General features: G+C 46.5%; 2 protein-coding genes across 2 annotated transcripts in view; both read left to right on the top strand.

Annotated features, from left to right (window-relative positions):
- The window catches only part of LOC147641337 (enhancer of mRNA-decapping protein 4-like), a 56,866-nt gene extending 47,863 nt beyond the window's left edge, over positions 1-9,003 (top strand). The window contains exons 9-12 of the mRNA XM_086812269.1: positions 6,159-6,278; positions 6,393-6,548; positions 6,655-6,795; positions 8,893-9,003. Coding sequence (XP_086668395.1) covers positions 6,159-6,278; positions 6,393-6,548; positions 6,655-6,795; positions 8,893-9,003 — 528 coding nt within the window. The remainder of the gene's footprint in view (positions 1-6,158; positions 6,279-6,392; positions 6,549-6,654; positions 6,796-8,892) is intronic.
- A 1,009-nt stretch (positions 9,004-10,012) lies between these two features.
- Positions 10,013-12,510, top strand: LOC147641336 (uncharacterized). The gene is made up of 2 exons (XM_086810307.1): positions 10,013-11,527; positions 11,658-12,510. Exons 1-2 carry the CDS (start codon positions 10,068-10,070, stop codon positions 11,989-11,991), a joined length of 1,794 nt encoding a protein of 597 aa, XP_086666433.1. The 5' UTR covers positions 10,013-10,067; the 3' UTR covers positions 11,992-12,510.
- The last annotated feature ends 8,830 nt before the right edge of the window (positions 12,511-21,340 follow it).

Here is a 21,340-nt window from a genome sequence, read left to right as displayed (position 1 = left end):
ATAGAAAAGTGAGCAAACCATTGCCCTTGTCCTCCATGGACTGCCAAAAGAATGTCATGCCTGGTAAACACGCCTAGCCATAGAGGGGGAGTTGTGGGATAGGGTCAGCCACTCATGAGGGATAGCAGACTCGATATCGATGCTGAGCCTGTCTCTATTCCGGATCCCAGTCAGGCCTCTCTCTTGAAGCTCCGGGGGTAATTGCCTGTGTGCAAGCCAATCTCCAAGGGACCTGGTAGGTCCCATGTTCAACGCACTCCATGATACATGAGGTCTGGCCCCCAACATTTGACCACTAGGTAGACGGATCAGGGGGTTCCAGACCAATGGTTGTCTGAGACGCTCCTTTGAGGCTACCGGAGCTAGTTGCCTAAGGGCCAGCATGAGGTGATCCCAAGCTCGAAGTAAACTGGCTACAAATCTATCCTCAAAAGCTGGGTTGAATCCACGGGCACACATCTCTGTGAAGATCCATCTGGTACTCTGCGGCCAAGGGCTCCCTAGGCTTAGGGTGTTGATTGAAATCCTGATTTCAGTCTGCACCCTGAGCCTAAATGACTTCTTGGTGCCCTCCAGAAAGCTCAAATCCATCCTATCATAAGCTTTGTCAAAGTCAAGGAGTAGCACAATGAGGTCCTGTTGCCACATCCTGGCCGAAGCAGTCGCTCCCAAAAGGTGAAGATGTTGTCTAGAATGCTCCGATCCTGAACAAAACCTGTCTGAGTGTCATGGATCAAGTCAGGGAGGAAAGGCTGAAGTCTCCGGTTGATGGCTTTGGCCAAGATCTTGTAGGCCGTCCCAAGAAGGCTGATGGGTCTCCGCTGTTGGATCTCCAATTTGTCACCACCCTCCTTAGGAATCAAGTGTATCAAACCCTCTGAAAGCTTCTCTGGCATGGCACTTGTGGACATAATCTTATTGAAGGCAGTGCGAAGGTCGCCTTCCATGAGGTCCCAGTGTGGCGGAGAAAAAAAATAAACTGGAAGCCTATCCGCCCTCAGGCATTTGCCTCTAGGAAGAGCAGTCAATGCCTCCGCCAGCTCCTCTGCAGAAAAGGGAGTCAGTGAGAAGGCCCGAAGAGCAAGAGGAACCACCTATCTTGTGTGTCGCCAGACCCTCTCGCGCGCTTCCATCACTTGTGGGGATAATGGGGCATCCGTGAGGAGAGATTGGAAACATCAGCGGTGATGGCTCTCACATGGGGGGGGGGTGGGGGGGGGGTCAGAAACAATGGCTCCATCCTGGCCATGCAACCTGCGAATACCGATCTCTCCTCCTGTGGGGACCTGCTATCTCAAAGAAGTCTCCTGTGACACTATCGCCAACCTGGGTCCAAAAGGAAGCTGTGGCATGGTATCTGTACTCCACCCTCCTCTCCTCGATGGATTTGATCTCTGTACGGGCGACAGCAAGCTGACTCTCAATCCAAGGGCTATTAGCGGAACTCTCTTGAAGCCGCTGAAGAAAAACACCAAGGTGCGCATCCAAAATGCACACAATAGAGCTTGAGATAAAATCCCATCCCGTCCAAATCTGCTCTATCCTGCTGCAGATCTCAGGGTCCTGAATAAGGCTGTGCGGGATCCTAGAGCTCGCGTGCTTGTCTTGCCTCCAGGGGTCCTCTAGTGTCAGAGTCCCACTCCATCTCTAGGGCTGCACTCAAAGGGAAAGAGAAGATCATCGCGCCACTCTCTGGTGTAGAAGGTCTGCATTGATGGAACACTACACATATCCAAATGGGCGCTACTGTCTCCTCAAAAAGATCTGTCCCTTCCACCGAAAGGCAGCGGAAGAAACTGTAATCCACTAGAAACCCCAAGATCTTGGGGGCCCCACAAGGAGATTCTGGTAGGAGAGTCCTCACCGGGGAAGTGGCGATGGTCATCACCGGTTGCCTCCGCTCCGGGTTGGGCGCTGCTCGAGGGCGGCGGGAATGCTCTGGAGAGGCGGAGGGAGGGGGGTACTGGCTCAGAGGGGACTGCTGCGGGAAGAGTGAGAGGCGAGGATAGGGGAGGTGGAGGAGGAGGGGGGAGGCGGAGAGGAAGGAGAAGGGAGTGGCTGGGGGTTGATCCGTCGAAGAGGGAGGCTGCTGATAGGGCCTCGTTGGGAAATCAGCGGGGCTAGTTGGCCTCACTGGAATTTGAGAACCAGAGGAGGAATCTCGGCGAGAAAGCGGCCGCTAGACCGGAGGGACCCTCTCCGTGATTGGAGGGGGCCCATCACCGACGGGTGGGTGCTGTGGTAAATTGTCAAAACGGTTCTCTGATAGAACCGAATCCTCTTGTACTCTGCTAGCTTGATGCGTGCAACGACGACGCTAAGCTCTGGTAGTCGGCTGACGGCCCGGGCACGGCTAACCGTCCACCACTCTCCGGTGGTAGGGTCGTCCACGCTGGATCCTAGTGCTCTGCTGCTTGAGAGCTTACCTCTCTCTCTATCCCCTGGTTGAGGATCTAGACGGGGAACCGCGGGGGGGCGGGGGGGGGGGGGGGGGGGGGCGACACCGGAGGCGGTTTCCTGGCCTAGCGCCGAGGGCAAGCTCTGGCAAGGTGGCCCATCTGCCTGCAAAGGAAACACTGACATAGGAGGCCTGAGTACTCCACTCGCTGAATGATGGGGTCGCCCTGAAGGCATAGTATAGATGTGACGTGAGGCACTGTCTTCCGGCGAGTCAATACAAATGTGAAGGGATGGAATCCCGACCGCCCGTGCAAGAGACGTCGTAGCACTGGGGAGGGATTCCATCACTCTCCCAAATGGCTCCACCGATCACCGAGAGAAGAGGAAGGTATTCCTTCCTAAGGCCTGGGAAGCAGACTGTCAGTGGGAAGCCTGACATGCTAGCCAGTGAGTGGTTAGACGCGGGGTTGAAGCCATGCTGCCATCAGGCTTGGGCCGTACATAGTGCGGCGGGGCTCAGCTGCATGACTCGATCTGACGCCGCTGATGAGTCGAACTCAACCTGATAGTAGCCACATCCCACAGGATGAATGCCAGTGATCTTTGCAGGCCCACTGATGAGGCTCGCCTGCAAAAGATCCCTGAGTTGTGCGCGTGTTGGGCGGCTACTAACAATCTTGCATACCAGAGTGGAGGCCTTTAATGATGGAACAATTGTAGCGAGAAGCTAAAGATCTGCCTCCGGAAAGGATAAGGAAGTAATGGCGGCCTCGATCGGGGATGACGGAGCAGCTGACATGGAGTCCTCCTGAGGGTTAAGACCAGAAAAAGCCGAGACTTGCCGAGAGAAAAAAAAAAACCCTGGAACTGAGAGAGTTGCCTGAAAATGAGGGAGGGGATGAGGGAAACGGAGGAGAAGCTATGGGGGGAGGAAGGGCGAGACGGGGAGAAGGGGGGGGGGGGGGGGACAAGACGGCGGAGGGGGCGAGAGGAGAGGCAACGAGAGGGGGGGAGGTGAGAACGCGAAGAACACACAACAAAAGGGGGGGAGTGGGCTGAGGAGAGGGCGAGAGGGAGGGGCTGGGGTGGGGTGCAGGCGGAAGAGGGGGGGGGGGGGAACGCAGACGGAGAGGGGAGGGGCAGGCGGTGGGGTGGGGGTGGGGGGTGGGGGGGGTTCTGGAAGGAGAGCGCGAGGCGAAGAGCGCAGGCAGGCTGAAAATGCAGGAGAGGGGGGAGCTCGAGGTCATGCTATGAGGTGTTCCAACCTGAATATAGCACGGATACCTAGTTGTGAGACTGCATCTACCCACAATCCTACAAAACCTGGGGAAGCTAGTCTTCTTCTGATGACTGCCCGTCAAAGGAGCTGGTATGTTGCCCTTATATGTGTTATTGTGTGTGTGTGTGTGTGAACCACCTCTTATGAGGAGATAAGTGTGCCATGTGGCAACAGGTGTGTGTGTGTGTGTGTGATTGTGTTAGAGTCATAAGATAAGGTTCGATTGTGTTGAGTCATAAGATAAGGTTCTATACCTACAAAAAGGCATTGTACTCATCAATCAAATAGATCAATCAAATCATTTGAGTTGTGCAAACCTATCTCTTTCTTGAGCATTCTACTCTCTCTCTCAACAGTCCACTCTCTCTCTATCTCTGTTGATATGGAGTACAAGCTTCCATAGCCAGCCACAGCATACCCTAGCCTTGCTTGATTCCAATATACATCAAATTATTTCTAAGATGATTCCTTTTCCTTGGGTGGCAATTTGGGATAATTTTTGCAAATAGCTTTAGGCAAAGCTTTTGGATCTTCATAAAGACCCAACCTTCTTTTATGAGAGAGAGCCCAAACATTTTGTGCATCTTTCTAACGTACTTTTGTGGAGTGTTGGATTTATTTCTTTGGTAGCATATGATCAACATCCTTGACCACTTAGTCTGCTGTGATGGCGAGTTGAAGTCTCTACATGGGTTGACTTATTGATCAAGCATGCATTTTCTCAGAGGGAGTCTTCTTGGTAGATGCTTAGAATGTGTTGTTGATGGCATGCCCCAACCAAGGAATGCAATTCTCAAGATTGGATGCATGTGTTATACTTCTGGGGAACCGTAAGGGTTAGGGTTAGCATAGTGTTGGCCATTGTGAGCCCAATTTATAAAGAAATAGAGAATGATAGTGAGATTTAGGGATGTACATGTGTATGCCTATGAAGGGTTTTTAAGTCCTTAAGGCATTAGCCTACGAGAATTCCATGCTGGGAACTGAACAAGCAAAGCATGGGCAGCAGCAAAGAGGTAGATTTCAGCATGGACAAGGTGTGTGCAGGTTTGCGTATCATTTGCAGCCCCAAAGCAACCCTGCCAGGTGCCCAAGGCCGGACTAATGGTTGGGCTTGTGAGAAGTTGCATCAAGGGGGCATTTGCCCCAAGTTTTGGGTCCTTGCAGCATGCCAGCTTTTGGCCAGGTAGGTTAGTTGGGAATAATAGCTCTTCTTAGATGTGTCGAATGCATATAATATTGTATGCAGTAGATGGTGGTGTATGCTGCGGTATTCACAATGAAGATGATAAAAGAAAAAGTGACTAGACATATCCCCTCAGTTTGGATTAAAAGATGCCTAATACAGTAATAATCTATTTGCTGGCAGCCAACTGGAGCATGTACTGTGGAAGCATTTTCTTGTGAATTTTGCCATACTGCAATGTGCAGTTATCAGGCGGCTTAAGTAGGGGATTAGACACAACTTTGTAATGTGATGCCTTGACCTTGCCCCAAGTAAAGATAAGAGCACGGTGTATGCAATGATGCAGTTCTCGAATGATGATGGCTTTGTGGAGGCCTGGCTCACCAAACAGGTAGCATCCATTTGTTAGACCGGCCTGTAATGCCAAGTAATCTTGCCGGCCCAATCAGTGAGAAAGGGACCCCTGTGCCATGTGCACAGGAAGGCCTCTCGCTGCCTGCGCATGCGATCCGACCAGCCTTGAAGCTTCCTCCACTGATCGCAGAGGGTATGAATGATGTCAGTCCAAATGGAGCAGATGGACGCAGCACCAAACCACTCCAGGGGGGGAGGATCCTGAAGGGGGGTCCGCTAATTGGGGGGGATGGCTGAGTTGATGACAAAGGTAATCTGATTGTGGACCTGGATCCCAAGGATGCGTCAAGTCGTGTGTCTTTGGGGGAGCCTAGTGGGACCAGTTCTGAGAGGCCCCCATCTAATGTGAGAGCGAGTGCCCAAGGGGTGAGACCACTGGGCATCCTGATGAGGGGGTTCCAAATCAAGGACTGGCGGAGTGTCTCCTCATGAGAGGTTGGGGGTAACTTGGTAAGGGCTGGCTTGAGGTGGCCCCAAGCTCTGATCAAACTGGCAGTGACGTGGACGTCGAAGGAGGAGCTGAGGCTGCAGGCTTGGGCCTTTGTGAAGATCCACCACACACTGGGGGTCCAGAGTCCGCCGAAAGACGACATGTGCACTGAAATCTGAGCGAGGAGGAAAGCCTTCCAGGGCTCACCCAGACTGAAGGCCTTGAACAACTGGCTTGACCAAGCAAGGGGCTCTCCAGCTCTCAGATACCTTGACTTTTTTCTGGTCCACTTAGTACACTACAATTCTGAACCCTTGAGAAGGTGGACTCTATCATGCCTGCGTTGCTTTATCGCTGTCTTTTTGGTTGCAATATAAAGTATATGTGAAGTTCTGGATGAATGTATGATACAGAAGCCTCACCATCCTTTTTGGAGTGTGATTTTGCAGAAGGGAATGGACGAGAAAGGGCTAACTCAACTGGAAAATTCAGCTGCTGCAAAAATCGAAACTACACTGTCAAGGCAACTACAAATACAGTTTCAATCCACTGGAAAGCAAGCATTGCAGGTTTTCTCTTTCCCGTCTAAACATCCTGCAAGAGTGACTCTTTTGGGTTTGGATATTTGCAATAGGAAAGCCCTGACAGGATATATCGAGTGGATTTTAATGTTTTCTGTGCAGGAAACTTTGCGTTCTTGTCTTGAGGGATCTGTCATTCCTGCTGTTGAGCAGGCTTGCCAGTTGATGTTTGGGCATGTTGATGCAGCTTTCCAGAAGAGCGTTTCATCAGAACAACAAATGGCTGCCTCACACAGCTCCCTTGCTTCCACACTCCAGGTAGGCAGTGTGGCTTTTCCTTTCACATCAACATCCAGAGCAAGGTTTCTCTCTTCTATGTCACAGGGTGTTTTAACTTGCTTTGAAATGCTTTACCTCTGAGCAGGATACAGTGGCCTCGGCTGCTTCTCTTGCTGTCTCTCTGAAAGGTGAACTAGTGGATGGGCACAAAAGACTTCTAGCTCTTGCTGAAAGTAGAGGGGGTGTGTTTGAGACCAGGTCAATCAGTGGAGTTATACCTGAAAAGGTAATATCAATCAGTATTTTCTATGTCTACCCCTATTCATAGTGTTAAGAGGCTGATAGTATTCATTCTGGTGTTCCACTCTATATATTGCTTTTAAAGCCCTGGATGCTTTCTTAAAAGTGTTGGAAAGTTTGGCATTCGCCTCTAAAATTAGATTCTGAAGTTAAGCCTGGTAGTATTTGATATTGGTTGGCTACAATTGATTGGGGTGCACATTTTGCTTTTCTCCTGCGTGTTCAGATGTGCACAAGATGTGCTCTCTCATGCCCATATGTGCACATGCTACATCCTCGATCAAGATTTTCAAAGTTTGGATATACAATATGCTGCATATATATATGTAGACATACACACACATATATATGTACATCATTGCATTCTGTACTTGTACTCAACCTTGTGATCTGTATGGTACTAAGTATTGTACGCTTATGTTCAGTTTGAAAGCTTACATAACCTTGCCAAAACTTGTGTTGTTGGGAGCTTTGCCTTAGAGCCGCAAAATGCAACTTCCTAGTTGTGGGTTGTGCTGGCTCGTTGTCTGGATCCTCACTTGTCATGTGCGCACATGTGGACATGGCCAGTCCTAGCTAATCCCTGACTAGGCGTCATATTTAGATATAGAAGCATTCAGGCTCAGCCATCTGAGCACTGTTCTGTCCCAAGAAAGGTGCACAAATCTAAGGAAGAATGCAGCCAGGTAGCATTTATGAGGTGGTCTGCAGCAAGGGAAGCCAGAGGAAAGCATTGCCAAGGAGTTGTGGTCAAAGGAGCATACCATTGGCTCTTAGATCAGTTCCAAAGGTGGAGCATGAGGCATGGTCAATCTCAGCAGCCCATAGCTGTGTTAAGGGAAAGGGATTGTAGGCATGGGGAAAAGTGGAACTGATGTAGAGTTCTCAAACCAGACTTGGAGTCGCATCGGGGTGACAACGTTTTCAATCAAAGTATCAGAAGTCAAGCAAAGTACAAAGTCAGTAGGACATGGAGGAAGGATGACAGGTTTGCAACCCATCATCAAGTTTAGCAGGAGGGAATATCACGTGCGCACATGTGGACATGGCCAGTCCTAGCTAATCCCTGATTAGGCAGCAGATTTAGATAAAATTTAGGTGATATCTGGTATCATACAGACCAAGTCCGCAGCATTTAATGAGCATTACATATTAGTTAAGTTTGTCCTTTTCTAGCTGATAGCAATCGGGTAGGGGCAGGGGCAGCCTAGGAGCTTATACATAGAAAGTCTTGGTCATAGTCATAGGTGCCTGATCCCCAGTTGGGAGCAGGTCGTAGGCAGTCCTTAGTCTTTCTGTTAAGCATTCAGTCCTCTTTTGGAAGGTCAAAGGCCTTGGAAGTTGTACAGCAGTAAACATTTTTTGAATCATATGAATGTATTGAAAATTTTAGTCCCTCTCTCTCTTCTCCAGGTGTCAGTTCATTGCTATTGCATTAGTGTTCCTAATCACTAGGCTTAGGGCCATAGTTGGATTCTATACTTGTACTCATCCGTTAAGTACTTTCAATACGTACCGTACCAGTACCATGCTTTCCGTACCCGTACTTAAAAGAAAAGTTTAAAGTGGCTAGTTACTAATAACCACTAGTGAATACATGGTATGTAGGTTGATGTTGAGGAGCTCGAGCATCACAAACAACAACATGCCGAGGAGAATGACCTAGTACACCCGTACTTAAAAAAAGTTTAAAGTGACTAGTCACTAATAAGTACTAGTGAATACATGGCATATAGGTTGATGTTGAGTTGCAAACAGCAGCATGCCTAGGAGAGTGACATAGTACGTGATGAGCAGAAGGAGATATATAGACAGCTTACAGAGAGCTTGAGGACATTGACAGACGAGTCACTCATGCTCAATCTCGAGCTCTCACGACCACTTTCCTCACTTCTTTAGCTTAGCAGAGTCATCCTTTTTACCTCTAAAGGCACCAAGGTGTATACTCGTGGTGCACATTTGAGAGGGAGAGCCGCCAGAGCAACCGGTAAAGACGATCCAGAGCACCAGACGCAGACTCTTCCGGAGAAGAGACTTGGATCCTCTACCATTGTTAAGGAGATATCGGGTACTGATGTATCAGGTGATGTGGTGGACTTTGGAGTGGAAGCCGCTATATGATTTTGATGGGAATCTCCTCACAGATGGAGACTACTCATCATCCTCATCTTTAGGCTTGGATCATGATGAGTGAGTGGTGACTGATGAGACTTGATTTATTAGCCAGTCCTTGTGGTGATGGGTCACCTTTACTAGTTAGTGGTTAGCATATCAGTATTTACTGCAATAATGACCACCAACTAGTCACATATTCATCTCGTAGCTACTAGTGGCTAGCCTAGTACTTTCATGATTTATGATCAAACATATATGATGTCATATTATTTTTTGATGGCCACATGGCTATTAGCGTTTGTACTAGGATTTCAGATTCAGTAGGACTTCATGCTGTATGCTCGTAGCTCATTTGACATTTATAGGATAGATGTTTGAATTACAATTGTTTCTTGTGCAATTTTGTGTACTAGTGTTGCTAAATTATAAATGGTTTGTAATATATAATTTTTATTATATATACATTATTTTAAAAGAGTGAACGTACTTAAAGTGCTTTGCGTACTTTACGTACTCGTACACACATTGTACCATACCGCACCGTACCTAAAGTACGCAACCACTATGCTTAGGGTTGGATCAAGTACAACAAGGCTCTTGCATGCAACATTAGTGTCAAAGCATTTAGGCTCAATCATCCAAGCCTAAGCTATCCCAAGAAAGGTGAACAAATCCAAGGAAGAATGTAGCCAGGTTAGCATTCATGAGGTGGTTGGCAGCAGGCGAAGCCAGAGAAACACATTCCTAGGGCGTTGTATGCATAGTTTCCAGAAACGCCGTTTCTGGCCCACCGAAACGTTTCGGAAACGTTTCCAGAAACGGAAACGGCGTTTCCAAGTTGTTATTTTTTCCAGGGTTTAGAAACCCGCGTGCTCTCTTTCGCCGGCATTTTGCGCCTTCTTTCCGCCGCCTGTTTGGAGCTGCTCTACCCATCTACCTTGCCCTCTACTCCTCTACCTCCACATCAGCCCTCTACCACGCCCTCTACCTCTCTACTCGGGGCCTCCACCTTTGCCATCTAAGCTCTACCAAGCAAGAAGGAGTCACACCTTGCTCGCAGCCTGCAGGACCAGAAAAACAGTCTCCACTTCTCGAATCTCTCCGAGTCTTCCGACCTCGAACCGCACAAGTAAGTTAAGTAACATGGCTCGGACTCCGGATCCTTTTTGGCAGCATGTGGAGCAAGTGGGGGGTTATGCAGGATCTGGTGGCTCCAGGAAATGGAGATGTAAATATTGTGGGTTGGTCAAAACGGGGAGTGTCACCCGTGTGAAGGACCATCTTGCTCATGTTCCAAACAAAGATGTAGGGCCATGCCCCTCTGTTCCTCTAGATGTTCGGAAAAGCCTTGAAATGTGGAGGCGAAAGCGTTTGGCCATTCCCGAAGAGGAAGTATCTACAGCAATGGGTGGTCAAGAGCATGAAGCTGGTTCAAGTCAAGCAGCAGCAGCAAAGAGGGCCAGAGGCAGAGACACAGGATCAGATTTCTCCTCTACCTCAGTGTCGGGTGTGCATGCAAGGAGGACTCCTTTGCCAGGTGATGTATCACATTCACAAGACACCCCTCCAATAAATACTGTACAAAGGGCTAGCATCCAAGCAGGATTTCAAAAGCAAGCAATTGCAGAGGCAACTAGGGAGCTCACCCGGATGTTCATACGGTGTGCCTTTCCCTTTCATGTGGCCAAGACAAATCAATGGAGGAAGATCATGAGGGCCATCAGCCGCATTGGATGCGAGTGGGATGGCCCTACATCTGAGGCTCTGCGGACACGAGAGCTAAAGCGGGAAAAATCATGCATAGAAGTGCAGCTAGAGCCCTTGAAGGAAACATGGAAAAAGTATGGCTGCACTGTATTGTGTGATGGGTGGTCAGATGTACGCAGGAGAAATGTATACAATGTTTTGGTGTCATGCTGCAAAGGCACTATGTTTTTGAAAGCCATTGATGCCTCCCTCCCAGGTCTCACAGTTACAGGTGCATTTATTTGGACACATATAAGGGAGGCTATAGTGCAAGTTGGGCCTGAGAATGTTGTGCAGGTGGTGACAGATAATGGAAGTAATTGTAAGTCTATGGGCTCTATGCTAGAGGATGAATTTCCAGCCATTGTGTGGACCCCTTGTGCATCACATAGCCTCGACTTATTGATTGAGGACATAGGTCAAATACAATGGGTTGAAGCCATCTTTTGCACTGCACGAAGTATGGTGAAGTTTGTGAAGAAGAGGCCAAAAGTCTTGAGCATGTATCGGGCCTACAGCACTCTTGAGCTATTGCAGCCTGCAGCCACCAGATTTGCATACATGTTCATTGTGCTTGAGAGACTCCTGCGAGTCCGCAGAGAGTTGGTACGCACTGTCTACTCAAATGAATGGCTAGAGTGGGATGAGAGAGAGAGCCCCAAGGCAAGAGCTTTTGTGCGTGATGTCATGAGAGAGGAGTGGTGGGTAGAGGCTGAGGGGTTGATCAAAACTCTCAACCCCATCTACACAGTGTCACGCATTACAGACATGGAGGGCAATACTCTAGGCCTTTTATACGAGTACATGGACAAGATTGGGGAGGCTCTCAACAAGCAAGACTACTTGAGAGCAGAGCAGTAAGTCTCCTCAGTCATGGCTACCCTTGCTTTACTTCTTATCTTTATTTTACTCTTGAGTCTTTACATTGGTCTCGACTCTTGACTCTTGTTTTTTGTCCTTTTTTATCTTATGGTTTGATCTCTAAAGGGTTGATGAAATCAAGGCTGTGTGGAATCGGCGATGGGATTGGTTTCACAGGCCGATTCATGCAGTAGCACATGTATTGCATCCTTTGTGGCGAGATGAGGAGCAATACGAGAACGAGGAGCTAGAAGAAGGCTTCATGACATGCATGAGGAACTTGACATCTGGTAATGTGCACATGCTGAAATGTATAGAGGATGATCTCTTGGCCTTTCGCAACCAGACAGGGAGCTTTGGTCGAGAGACTGCAAAGCTTCGAGAGACTCAGCTACAGCCTGTCTCATGGTGGGAGAAGTATGGAAATTGTGCTCCCACGCTAGTAATTCACTACCCTTAACTACAGTTTACATAGTACACTGTACAATGTGCATCTTTCTTGTTTCCACTTAGTTCTAATTTCTAATTGTATGTGCATTTCAATAACAGAAACGCATCGCCATTCGAGTGCTCTCACAGGATTGCAGTTCGGGTCCATGTGAGAGGAATTGGAGCACTTGGGCCCTCTTCCATACAAAGAAGAGGAATAGGCTGAGTACCGCTCAGCTAGAGCGGTTGGTGTTTTGTCATTGCAACCTCCAGCTCCTTGAGAGGAATGCCCGACATCCGGAGCCTTCGCAGGTGAATGTGGATAAGATCGACATAAGGAGGGAGAGGTTCATCCCAGAGATCCCACGGAATGAGCGTGATATGTACACCTTGCTTTATGAGGAGCTGACAGTGCCGAGCCACAACACCCGCTGCACCACCCATTCTCAGAGGCAGAGGGGGGGATCCATCGCTTCCACTTCAGCAGAGGCAGAGGACCACGATCCTACCATTTCTTCATCTGAGCCTGACTCTCATGAGTCGGAGGATGACTCCTCTATGGATGATCTTGATGTGTGATTTTTGGAGCACTTAGCTCTAGGATTTTGTCATGCCAACAGCTGCTGCCAGCTTGCCAGCCACATGAATATTTTTTGATCATGTTTTGTATTTACTATAGTCTATACATATGGATTATGGATTATGGATGATGGATGATGGATCTTGTTTTGTATTGACTCTTTTGAGGCTTGAGCCTTGAGCCTACAGTTGTCATTTCTGAATTTTGATCTATCATTTGAGTCTTTGACATTGAACTTGAGCAAAGATGTATTTTTCAAGCTTTTGTAATGTTTTTATTAATTATATATGTATGTATTAAACCCTAAAACCGAAACTCCGTTTCCCCGTTTCTTCCCGAAGGCCGAAACTCCGAAACTCCGTTTCCCGCCGTGCTCTGCACCCCCGTTTCCGAAACTCGTGGAAACTATGGTTGTATGCTCAAAGGAGCATACCATTGGCTCTCAGGTCAGTTCCAAAGGTGGAGCATCAGGCATTATCATTCTTAGCAGGAGACTTTAGTTGTGTTAAGGGAAATGGATTGCAGGCATGGGGACAAAGTGGAACAGATGCATAGTTCTCAAATGAGACATGGAGTCGAATTAGAGGAGTCACATTGTTTTCAATCAAAGTATATCATAAGTCAAGCAAAGTACAACATCAGTAGTCCAGGGAGGAAGGATGACAGGTTTCCAACCCATCATCAAGTTTAACAAGAGGGAATGTCACGTGCATGCATGTGGACATGGCCAGTCCTAGCTAATCCTTGATTAGACAGCAGATTTATATTAAATTTAGGTTCTAAGGTCTGGCATCATACAGACCAAGTCGGCAGTATTTAATGAGAATTACATATTATTTAAGTTTGTCCTCTGCTAAGCCGACAACAGTCAGGTAGGGGCAAGGCAGCCTACGAGCTTATACATTGAAAGTCTCAGTCATAGTCATAGGTATCTGATCCCCAGGTGGGGGCAGGTCATAGTCAATCCCTCAGCAGTCTTTTTGTTAAGAATTCAATCAAATTTTAGAAGGCTAAAGGCCATGGAAGTTGTACAACTGTATATGTCTTTTGTATCATATCAATATACTGAAATACAATTTATCTTCTCTTCTCTGTGGTGCTGTCTATTCATTGCTATTGCATTAGTGTTCCTAATCAGTAGGCTTAGGGCTGGAACAAGTACAGTAAGCTTCTGCATGCAACATCACTCCGTTGTCACACCGGAGAGCTCCATAGCCATGGGTGTGGGAGGAAGAGCTTGAATCGCCTAGATGGAGGCAAGAAGAAAATTCCTACACTATTGATCAATCTCATAAGAGGTGGAAAGAGGAGGGAAGCTCATGAGAGATAGAAAGAAAGAAAGTTGTAATAATGTCTACAAAAAGGCCAAAATGAATCATGAGACTAAAAAGGTTACATCATGTCCATGAAATACATCATCATGGGTGCTAAAAATAAAAATCAAAGAAAGTAATAAGAGCCGAAATGTCGGATCTGATCCCAAAACAAAAAGTGTCCAGCTCTCATATCACCCTAAAATATCCCGCATAGGACGCTGCAACATGGTACCCAATGTGGTAAAGCTGGGCCGGCAGGAGAGTCCTGTGGTGGTGGGAGATGATCGCTCTGATCCTCGTGTAGTGACGCGGGCAGGGGCGGGGTCCACGAGGTCAAGGGCACCGGGCTCTGCATAGCTCAACGGCTGTGTCTAGTGTCACTCCACTCTGTCGAGCTCTTGCATCAGCCTGAAGGTCAGGTGTAGTGGGTTCGTCACTCGTCTGGAAGAAGTCGGTGAGAGCTCTCTGCACTTGTCCTCTGACGAGTACCGTTGGTCTGAGCCGCAAAGGGACTCCTTGTGTCTGCGAAGCTCTAGGAGGAAAAGCCCCAAGCATCTCTAGTCTGGGAAATCCATGATCCTGGAAAGTGGTCCAAATCCATCTCAGAAGAGGCAGTGGAACCTCGCCCTAATCTCATAGTATATTGGGCATCTGTATTAAGAGACTAAGGTTATGTAGAAGGGTGAGAGAAAGGTGAATAAGTGGATCTCAAGTCCATTCACACTCACACCCTTCTCTCACCCTTCTACATAACCTTAGTCTCTTAATAGTGTGAGTGTGAATGGACTTGAGGTCCACTTGTTCACCTATTTAAAGGTGAGACCATGAGGCATTTTGTATGAGAGCAAGGCCTAGTTGTATGTATAAGCAACTTAATAAGCAAGATATTATTCTTGTATTTTGTGAGTCCCTCTCCTCCACACACTTGATCTATCATGAGCACCACGTTTCTTATCATGGTATCAGAGCTTAGGTGATTTGAACCACTTGTGGTGTAGATTAGGTCAAAAATATCCATTTTTCCTTATCTTTCTTTGTGTGGAGCACAACCTACTGCCCTTGGAGGCCTTCCACAGTCGTGTAGAGGGCTCATCTCTCCACGACCTCTCCATGAAAGATGAAGATAAGCTCTAGGCGTTCACATTCGTACGGTCAATTTCATGAATCTTTTCTGCGCCGCTGCGGCATGACAGTCTGAGTGACCCGCCAGCTGTCTGCAGCGCTGCCCGTACAAGAATTAAGCGCCTCTAAGCCACCATTTGGTATGGGTCCTTAGGGCTATAGTAGCCCATGGAGTGGACTCCCTACAGCTCTGACTAGAGCTCCAATCATCCACGAATGCGCCGGGAATCATCAAAAAACCAGGCGCCTCTTTCTTCCTTTTCCTCAAGCTTCCATTAAAGCTCGAGTTTTTTGGGTTTTTCTTGCTCAATCATCCCTCCCTTGCTTTAATCACTCAAATGGTGGTGTGAATGTTTTGTTGCTGAGTTCTTCTCTTGTCTTTGAAGAGTTCTCATTCATATGAGGTAGCCATAAACCTCATGCCCATCAAGCTTCAACATCAACACCAATTTGTAAGCTTTCAAAGTGATTAAGTGTGCTTCTAAGCACTAATTGTGTTGTTTAACACTAATTAAGCTGTTAATCCAACAAAGGGAGGTTATTTTAAAGTGTTCTTAAACACTAATAGTGTTATTAAACACTAATGGTGAGTTAATCACCAAAATAAGTATCATTTGACACTAAAAAATGTGCCTTTTAGCACTAATTGTGTTTTATACACACTAATGGTGATATTAATCATCAACTAAAGTGTTGCTCAACACTAAGGTGGTCTTAACCATCAAAGGAGGAGGTCATTTACATTAAGAAGGCTCTTCTTCATCACCATGGAGGCCGGGCACACACCATAAGTGCCACATTCAAGTCTTCATCAACAAACCGCTTCTTTCACAGAAATGGTGCAACCATGAACCAATTGTCTTCATCTCATAAGCTAAAGAGGTTGAAGAATTCTGGTTTTTTATCATAAAACTCAGATTTTTGAGTCTTCTTAAAGTTGGGCACATGTATATTAAGTGCTCATCTCTTATGTTTATGTGTATTACCCTTGAGGCTCTTATTTGTAAAAGACATAGGCATGCCATAAGCCATATGTTCTCGTTTCCCAAGCCCAAGGCATTTCATTCCGCTGCATATTCTGCATTTTCATCATATAAGATGAGTTGTAAGGTTGAGCATAGAATCCCTAAATGCTCTATCATGATTTTAAGCATCTTTTGGCATTACTTTTGTAAGAGGCATTGGCAACATTATGAGCCATGTCCTCTCCTTCCTTGAGCCAAAGATGATAAACCTTATTTGTTTGAGTATTTACCTCAACCAATTACTCATTAAGCTTGTAACTTCAAACTCTGAAGAGTATCATTTAACCAACATGCATAAAAGTTGTTGTAATTGTGGAGTAGACACTGCCCTTGACCAATGCATAAGGCAAGTGGTAAGACCCTCCCTTTCCCTTCCCCATTTAAATCTACCTCATTACTCATGGAGATATATTATTCAAGGGAGCATCAAGCATGTTGGAGGACCATCTAAAAGCAAACCACTTAAGCAAGGTGGCAGCCTTGTCATGATCATTGTGTGAGAATGGTCAAGGTGGAAAGCATATGGTGGAAGCAATGGCATGGATGTCACAAACATGACATCTACTACAAAAAGTCAAGCAAACACAAAGAGTGGGGTGCACCATCATCAAGGTGTACATCTTCATCGACAACAATAAAGACTTAGATGGCATCAATGTAATAGCCTCTAAGGCTCTAGGAACAAAGTTGTAAATCCTAGATAACCACACCTATATTCAAGCCTTGTACGCCTAATGTTATAAAGGCACCTTATGTCCAATACCACCTATTCCATCCTTCCATAGTTGGTATTGAGGGGGGGTATTAAGAGACTAAGGTTATGTAGAAGGGTGAGAGAAGGGTATGAGTGTGAATGGACTTGAGGTCCACTTGTTCACCTATTTAAAGGTGAGACCATGAGGCATTTTGTATGAGAGCAAGGCCTAGTTGTATGTATAAGCAACTTAATAAGCAAGATATTATTCTTGTATTTTGTGAGTCCCTCTCCTCCACACACTTGATCTATCATGAGCACCACGTTTCTTATCAATCTGCATACATAGTGGGCCTTTGTCTCGGCCTCTGTGTGACAAAGGTGACATATCCTGTGCTCTGGTGCAGCTGCCCTCAGCCCATATCTGGTTGTCGCCACTCTCAACTGATGGGATGTGCGGATTTGTCCAATCGCACATCACACCCCAAATGACAGATGTGTCCATGTAGCACGGGCATGTGATGAAGCCGTCCTTTGTCAGGCGAAGAAAATGGTCCCTGTAAAAGGCCATCTTCGTCCCAAGGGGTTGGACGGGTGGGTGCCAAGTCCTCTGAGTATCCAGTCTCACGATGTCTATAAAGATGATCTTGTTCAGCTCTGTGCGGCTGAGAGAAAAGGAGGGTGCTTCTATGCTGTACTTGAACGGAGGGAGTGGCTCCATCTGCATGCCATGTATACCAAACCAAGTGCTCACCTGGGCATACCAACACTGCGTGTTTCCGTCTAGTGCTAGTTGTCTCGAGGACTCTAGGGTGAGCCTGGGGTATCTGTCTGGTGGGAGCTCCCATAATCTGTGCCAGTATATCACTGTCTGGAAAATAGCCTCTGTCACAATCGGTGCAGCCCCTATCTCTGCCCGCACAATCTCGTGTGGCATTGATGGCTTACTTCTAATCATGCGTGAGATCATCATCACTAGCAGCCTCTCCATCGGCTTCCACCCATCATATACATCCTCCGTATCATCATCACTAGCAGCCTCTCCATCAGCTTCCACCCATCATATACATCCTCCGTACAATGTCGTGTGGCACTGATGGCTTACTTCTACTCATGCGTGAGATCATCATCACTAGCAGCCTCTCCATCGGCTTCCACCCATCATATACATCCTCCGTGTCTATCTCAGCTGGCTCCTCCCTTTGTCTCCTCGTGGTATAAACTAGGACCCCTGATGGTGCGGGTGTGACTAGTGTGTCAAATAGCTAGAGCTTCGTCCTCAGCTCTTGAAAGTGTATTTGTGAGCACTGCCTCTCAAGTGAGCCCAAGGCTGCATAGTCGCGCATCAATTTGGTTTCGGCTGCCATCCGCATAGAGAAACACGGTCCGGTAAAAGTGATACCAAGGTATACATAAGAGGTCACATGCTCCACTGGCTCTCCACTATATGTAAACTGTTGTGCAGATCTGCGTATCCAGTGCGAGGAGGTGTTAAAGATCATAATCTTGGTCTTCCCAAGGTTTATGGTGAGGTCCCGATCCTCGCAAAAGGCTTGTAATGCATCCAAGTGTCTGTGCAGCCCCTTTGGTGAGTCATAAATGAGGACAATGTCATCTGCATACAATAGAATGGGTATCAAAACTCCCGCCAAAAGTGCTTGTGGGCCTCTGTGCCTGTCTATGTAGTCAGAAACCTCATCAATGTAGAGCCCAAATAGAGTGGGAGATAAGGGACAAAACTGTTTCACCCCGATAGTGCTATGTATGTCCTCTGATTCCCCCTTGGGGCCTGCACTCTACCAATGATAGACTCATAGAGTGTGAGGATCTCCCAAAGCATCTCTGTCGGTACTCCCATATCTTGCAGTCTCCTCATCGATCTGGCCCGTGGCTGTGTCAAAAGCCTTTTGGAAATCCACAAAGCAGCAGTATATCCGGTGTCCATGTGCTCTCCCCTCCTCAATGATACCCCGTAATGTGAAGATGTGGTCCAGTGTGGAGTGCCCTCTCCGGAAACCTGCTTGCCCTGGTGCTCTGAGTCTCTGCTCTCCCACCCATATGCTGAGCTCATGCTCCAAGATGGATCCATAAATCTTGGCCAATGTGTGACCAATCATAATAGTCCTGTAGTTACCGGGATCCATGGGGTCATCTGCCTACAGAATGGGTACAATGATATTAGAAGACCAACTGGCAAGGAAACCCTTGCATAGGGCCTTGTTAAACACATGAACCATAAGTGGAGCCAATACATCCCTCGCATGTGAGAAGTGCTCTGAAATCAGCCCATCATGATCTTGTGCTCTCCCATACTGCATCTTGTCAATAGCATCTCTCACCATGCTCAAGTGGAAGGAGGAATTTGGGGGGGGGGGGGGGGGGGGTGCGAGGCTCAGGAGGGTGGGGGAGAGGTTGTTGTCTGGGGACGTGGTAAAGGGAGGTGGTGTATGCATGCCATATGTTAGGTGATGTGATTGGGGTCGGTGGGCAACGATCCTGGTCATAGTAACAAAAAACCTGTTTCTAGCTTTCGAAAATCTTGAAACCTCGAAACTTCGAAATGGTTTTTAAAACCTAGAAACCTCTCAAGTACGGCAGTTTCACCCAAATTTCAGGTTTTGTTTTTTTGTTCCCCTTGATTTTTCTCGGGTTTTTTATTTTTGTTTTTCTTCCATATCCTCCTCATCACCTTCCTTCCCTCTTCTTCTCCTGCCTTCCTCCTTCCCTTTTCCATCTTTTGCTACTTCTCTCACCTCTACTCCTCCTTCCTTCATTCTCTTCTTCTCTCCTCTTCTTCTTCTTCCTTTATCTTCTTCTCCCTTGCTCTTCTCCTTTTCTTCTCCTCTCTTCTTTCCCCTTTTTCTATCCTTCAATGTCTTAAATCTTTTCCAATATCTACCTTCTCTTCTTTAATTTCTTAAGAGTCCTTGATTGAACCACTTGTGGCATCTAATCAAGCAAAATTGCCATAATGCCTCACCAAAATGTAGGCATATGCTCACCTATGGTAGTGCTATGTGTGAACAGGGCTTAACCAAGGGCACTTTTTTCCATGTGGTTTTTCCCCTTGGATATCAAGTGTGAAAGGACACTCTATCCATATAATATTTTGTACTTCTATATTATATGGATGTGACCACACATGCAAGGGTTGACTTGCATTTTGTGGCTACCACACATTTGGCTCTCTCTCTCTCTCATTTCTGTGTGAGCTTCTTCTTCTTGCACCTAACCCTAATTTGCAGGTTTCTGTGTGTGTGAGTGTGTGAGTCCAACATAAACACAAATAAGGATGGTTCCTAGAGATGTGTGAGAAGACACCATTTTTTCATCATTACACTATGTTTTTAGATGGCTACTATAAGTTTCTTAAGTATTTATACTTTATGAAATTATTGATTTTTCGAAACCTCGCGGTTTCTTAGCTGAGGGACGAAACCTTTCGAAACAAAAAAACGAAAAACCTCGAAACGAAAAAAACCTCAAAACGTTTTCTCGTGACTATGATCCTGGTAGAGCCTCCAGGCCTGTGCAACACGATCAAAGCCTTACAGGCTCCAAAATTATGTAAATCACCATCAGACTGATCATGACATGCGCTCTGCTCACCAGGCTTGCAAAAAAATGGGTGGGAGAGTCCTTAGCAACATTTTGACACACGCTCTGCTCACTAGGCTTGCCTAAGGTGATGAAAATTTCCTCCTTAGCTAGTATTTCTAGCTCGACTGGGAGATTATGAATTTCAATCCAGCAAGGAATCTCAACCAACTTCGCTCAACCTTGAAATTAGGGCTCTAGGAGAGGATGACGATCGGAAATCCTTTACATGAAAAGCCAAAGTCACCAAGAAAAAATTTCTTGAAATTTTCTCAGAATTTTCTTTTCTCAAAATTTCAAATTTTATCTAATTTTAAGGCTTTTTTCAAGCTTTTTTTAAAAAACATTTTCAAAGCTTTTTTTATAATAAAAAACTCATTTAAAAAAATATTAATAAGCTTTATTAAGCTTATGGATTTTGATTTTTTAGGGGGGGTTTTTCGCCGACACAGCTGCGCAGTCCCCCGCTTCCCCCCCCCCCCCCCCCCCCCCCCCCCCCGCCGCCTGTGCGCAAAAGAGGAGTGGGAGAGAGGGAAACTCCATCTCCACTCCTCTCCTCTCCATTTTTCCACTCACTTCTTCCTCCTTCTCTCTCTTTCTCTCTCTGTTAACACAGAGATTAACATTAATCTTTTGATTAAAGTTTTTAATTAAACTTTACTTAATCATAATAAAACATTAAAAAAAAATTGGCCTCCTTAGCAGTGAGGACTTTCTGAATTTCTAAGCCAACTTTGTCCCCATTAAACTCCATAGGGGAGGATGACGACTGGGAAATCCTTTACAAATTTGGCCTCCTTAGCAGCGAGGACTTTCTGAATTTCTAAGCAAACTCTATCCCCAGTTAAACTCCATCCATCCCGTAAGATATAAGGTCTTGTGGGTTGCAAGTATTACAATAAACTATGATACTCTTGGTTTGCATCCTGTTTTTTGCAGAAGGCTAATTGAACTCAAAAATACACATGCGTTTTCTATTGGAAGTGTTACTTCTCTCAACCAAGTATTGTGGTTGCAAGAATAGGTGTTTCAAATCGGACATGAAT

This window comes from Cibotium barometz, chromosome 2 (assembly GCF_041138505.1).
Source record: "Cibotium barometz isolate CiBa-2024 chromosome 2, ASM4113850v1, whole genome shotgun sequence".
NCBI lineage: Eukaryota > Viridiplantae > Streptophyta > Polypodiopsida > Cyatheales > Cibotiaceae > Cibotium > Cibotium barometz.
Note: the sequence above shows the minus strand (reverse complement) of the source record. Positions and strands in the feature narration are given on the sequence as shown.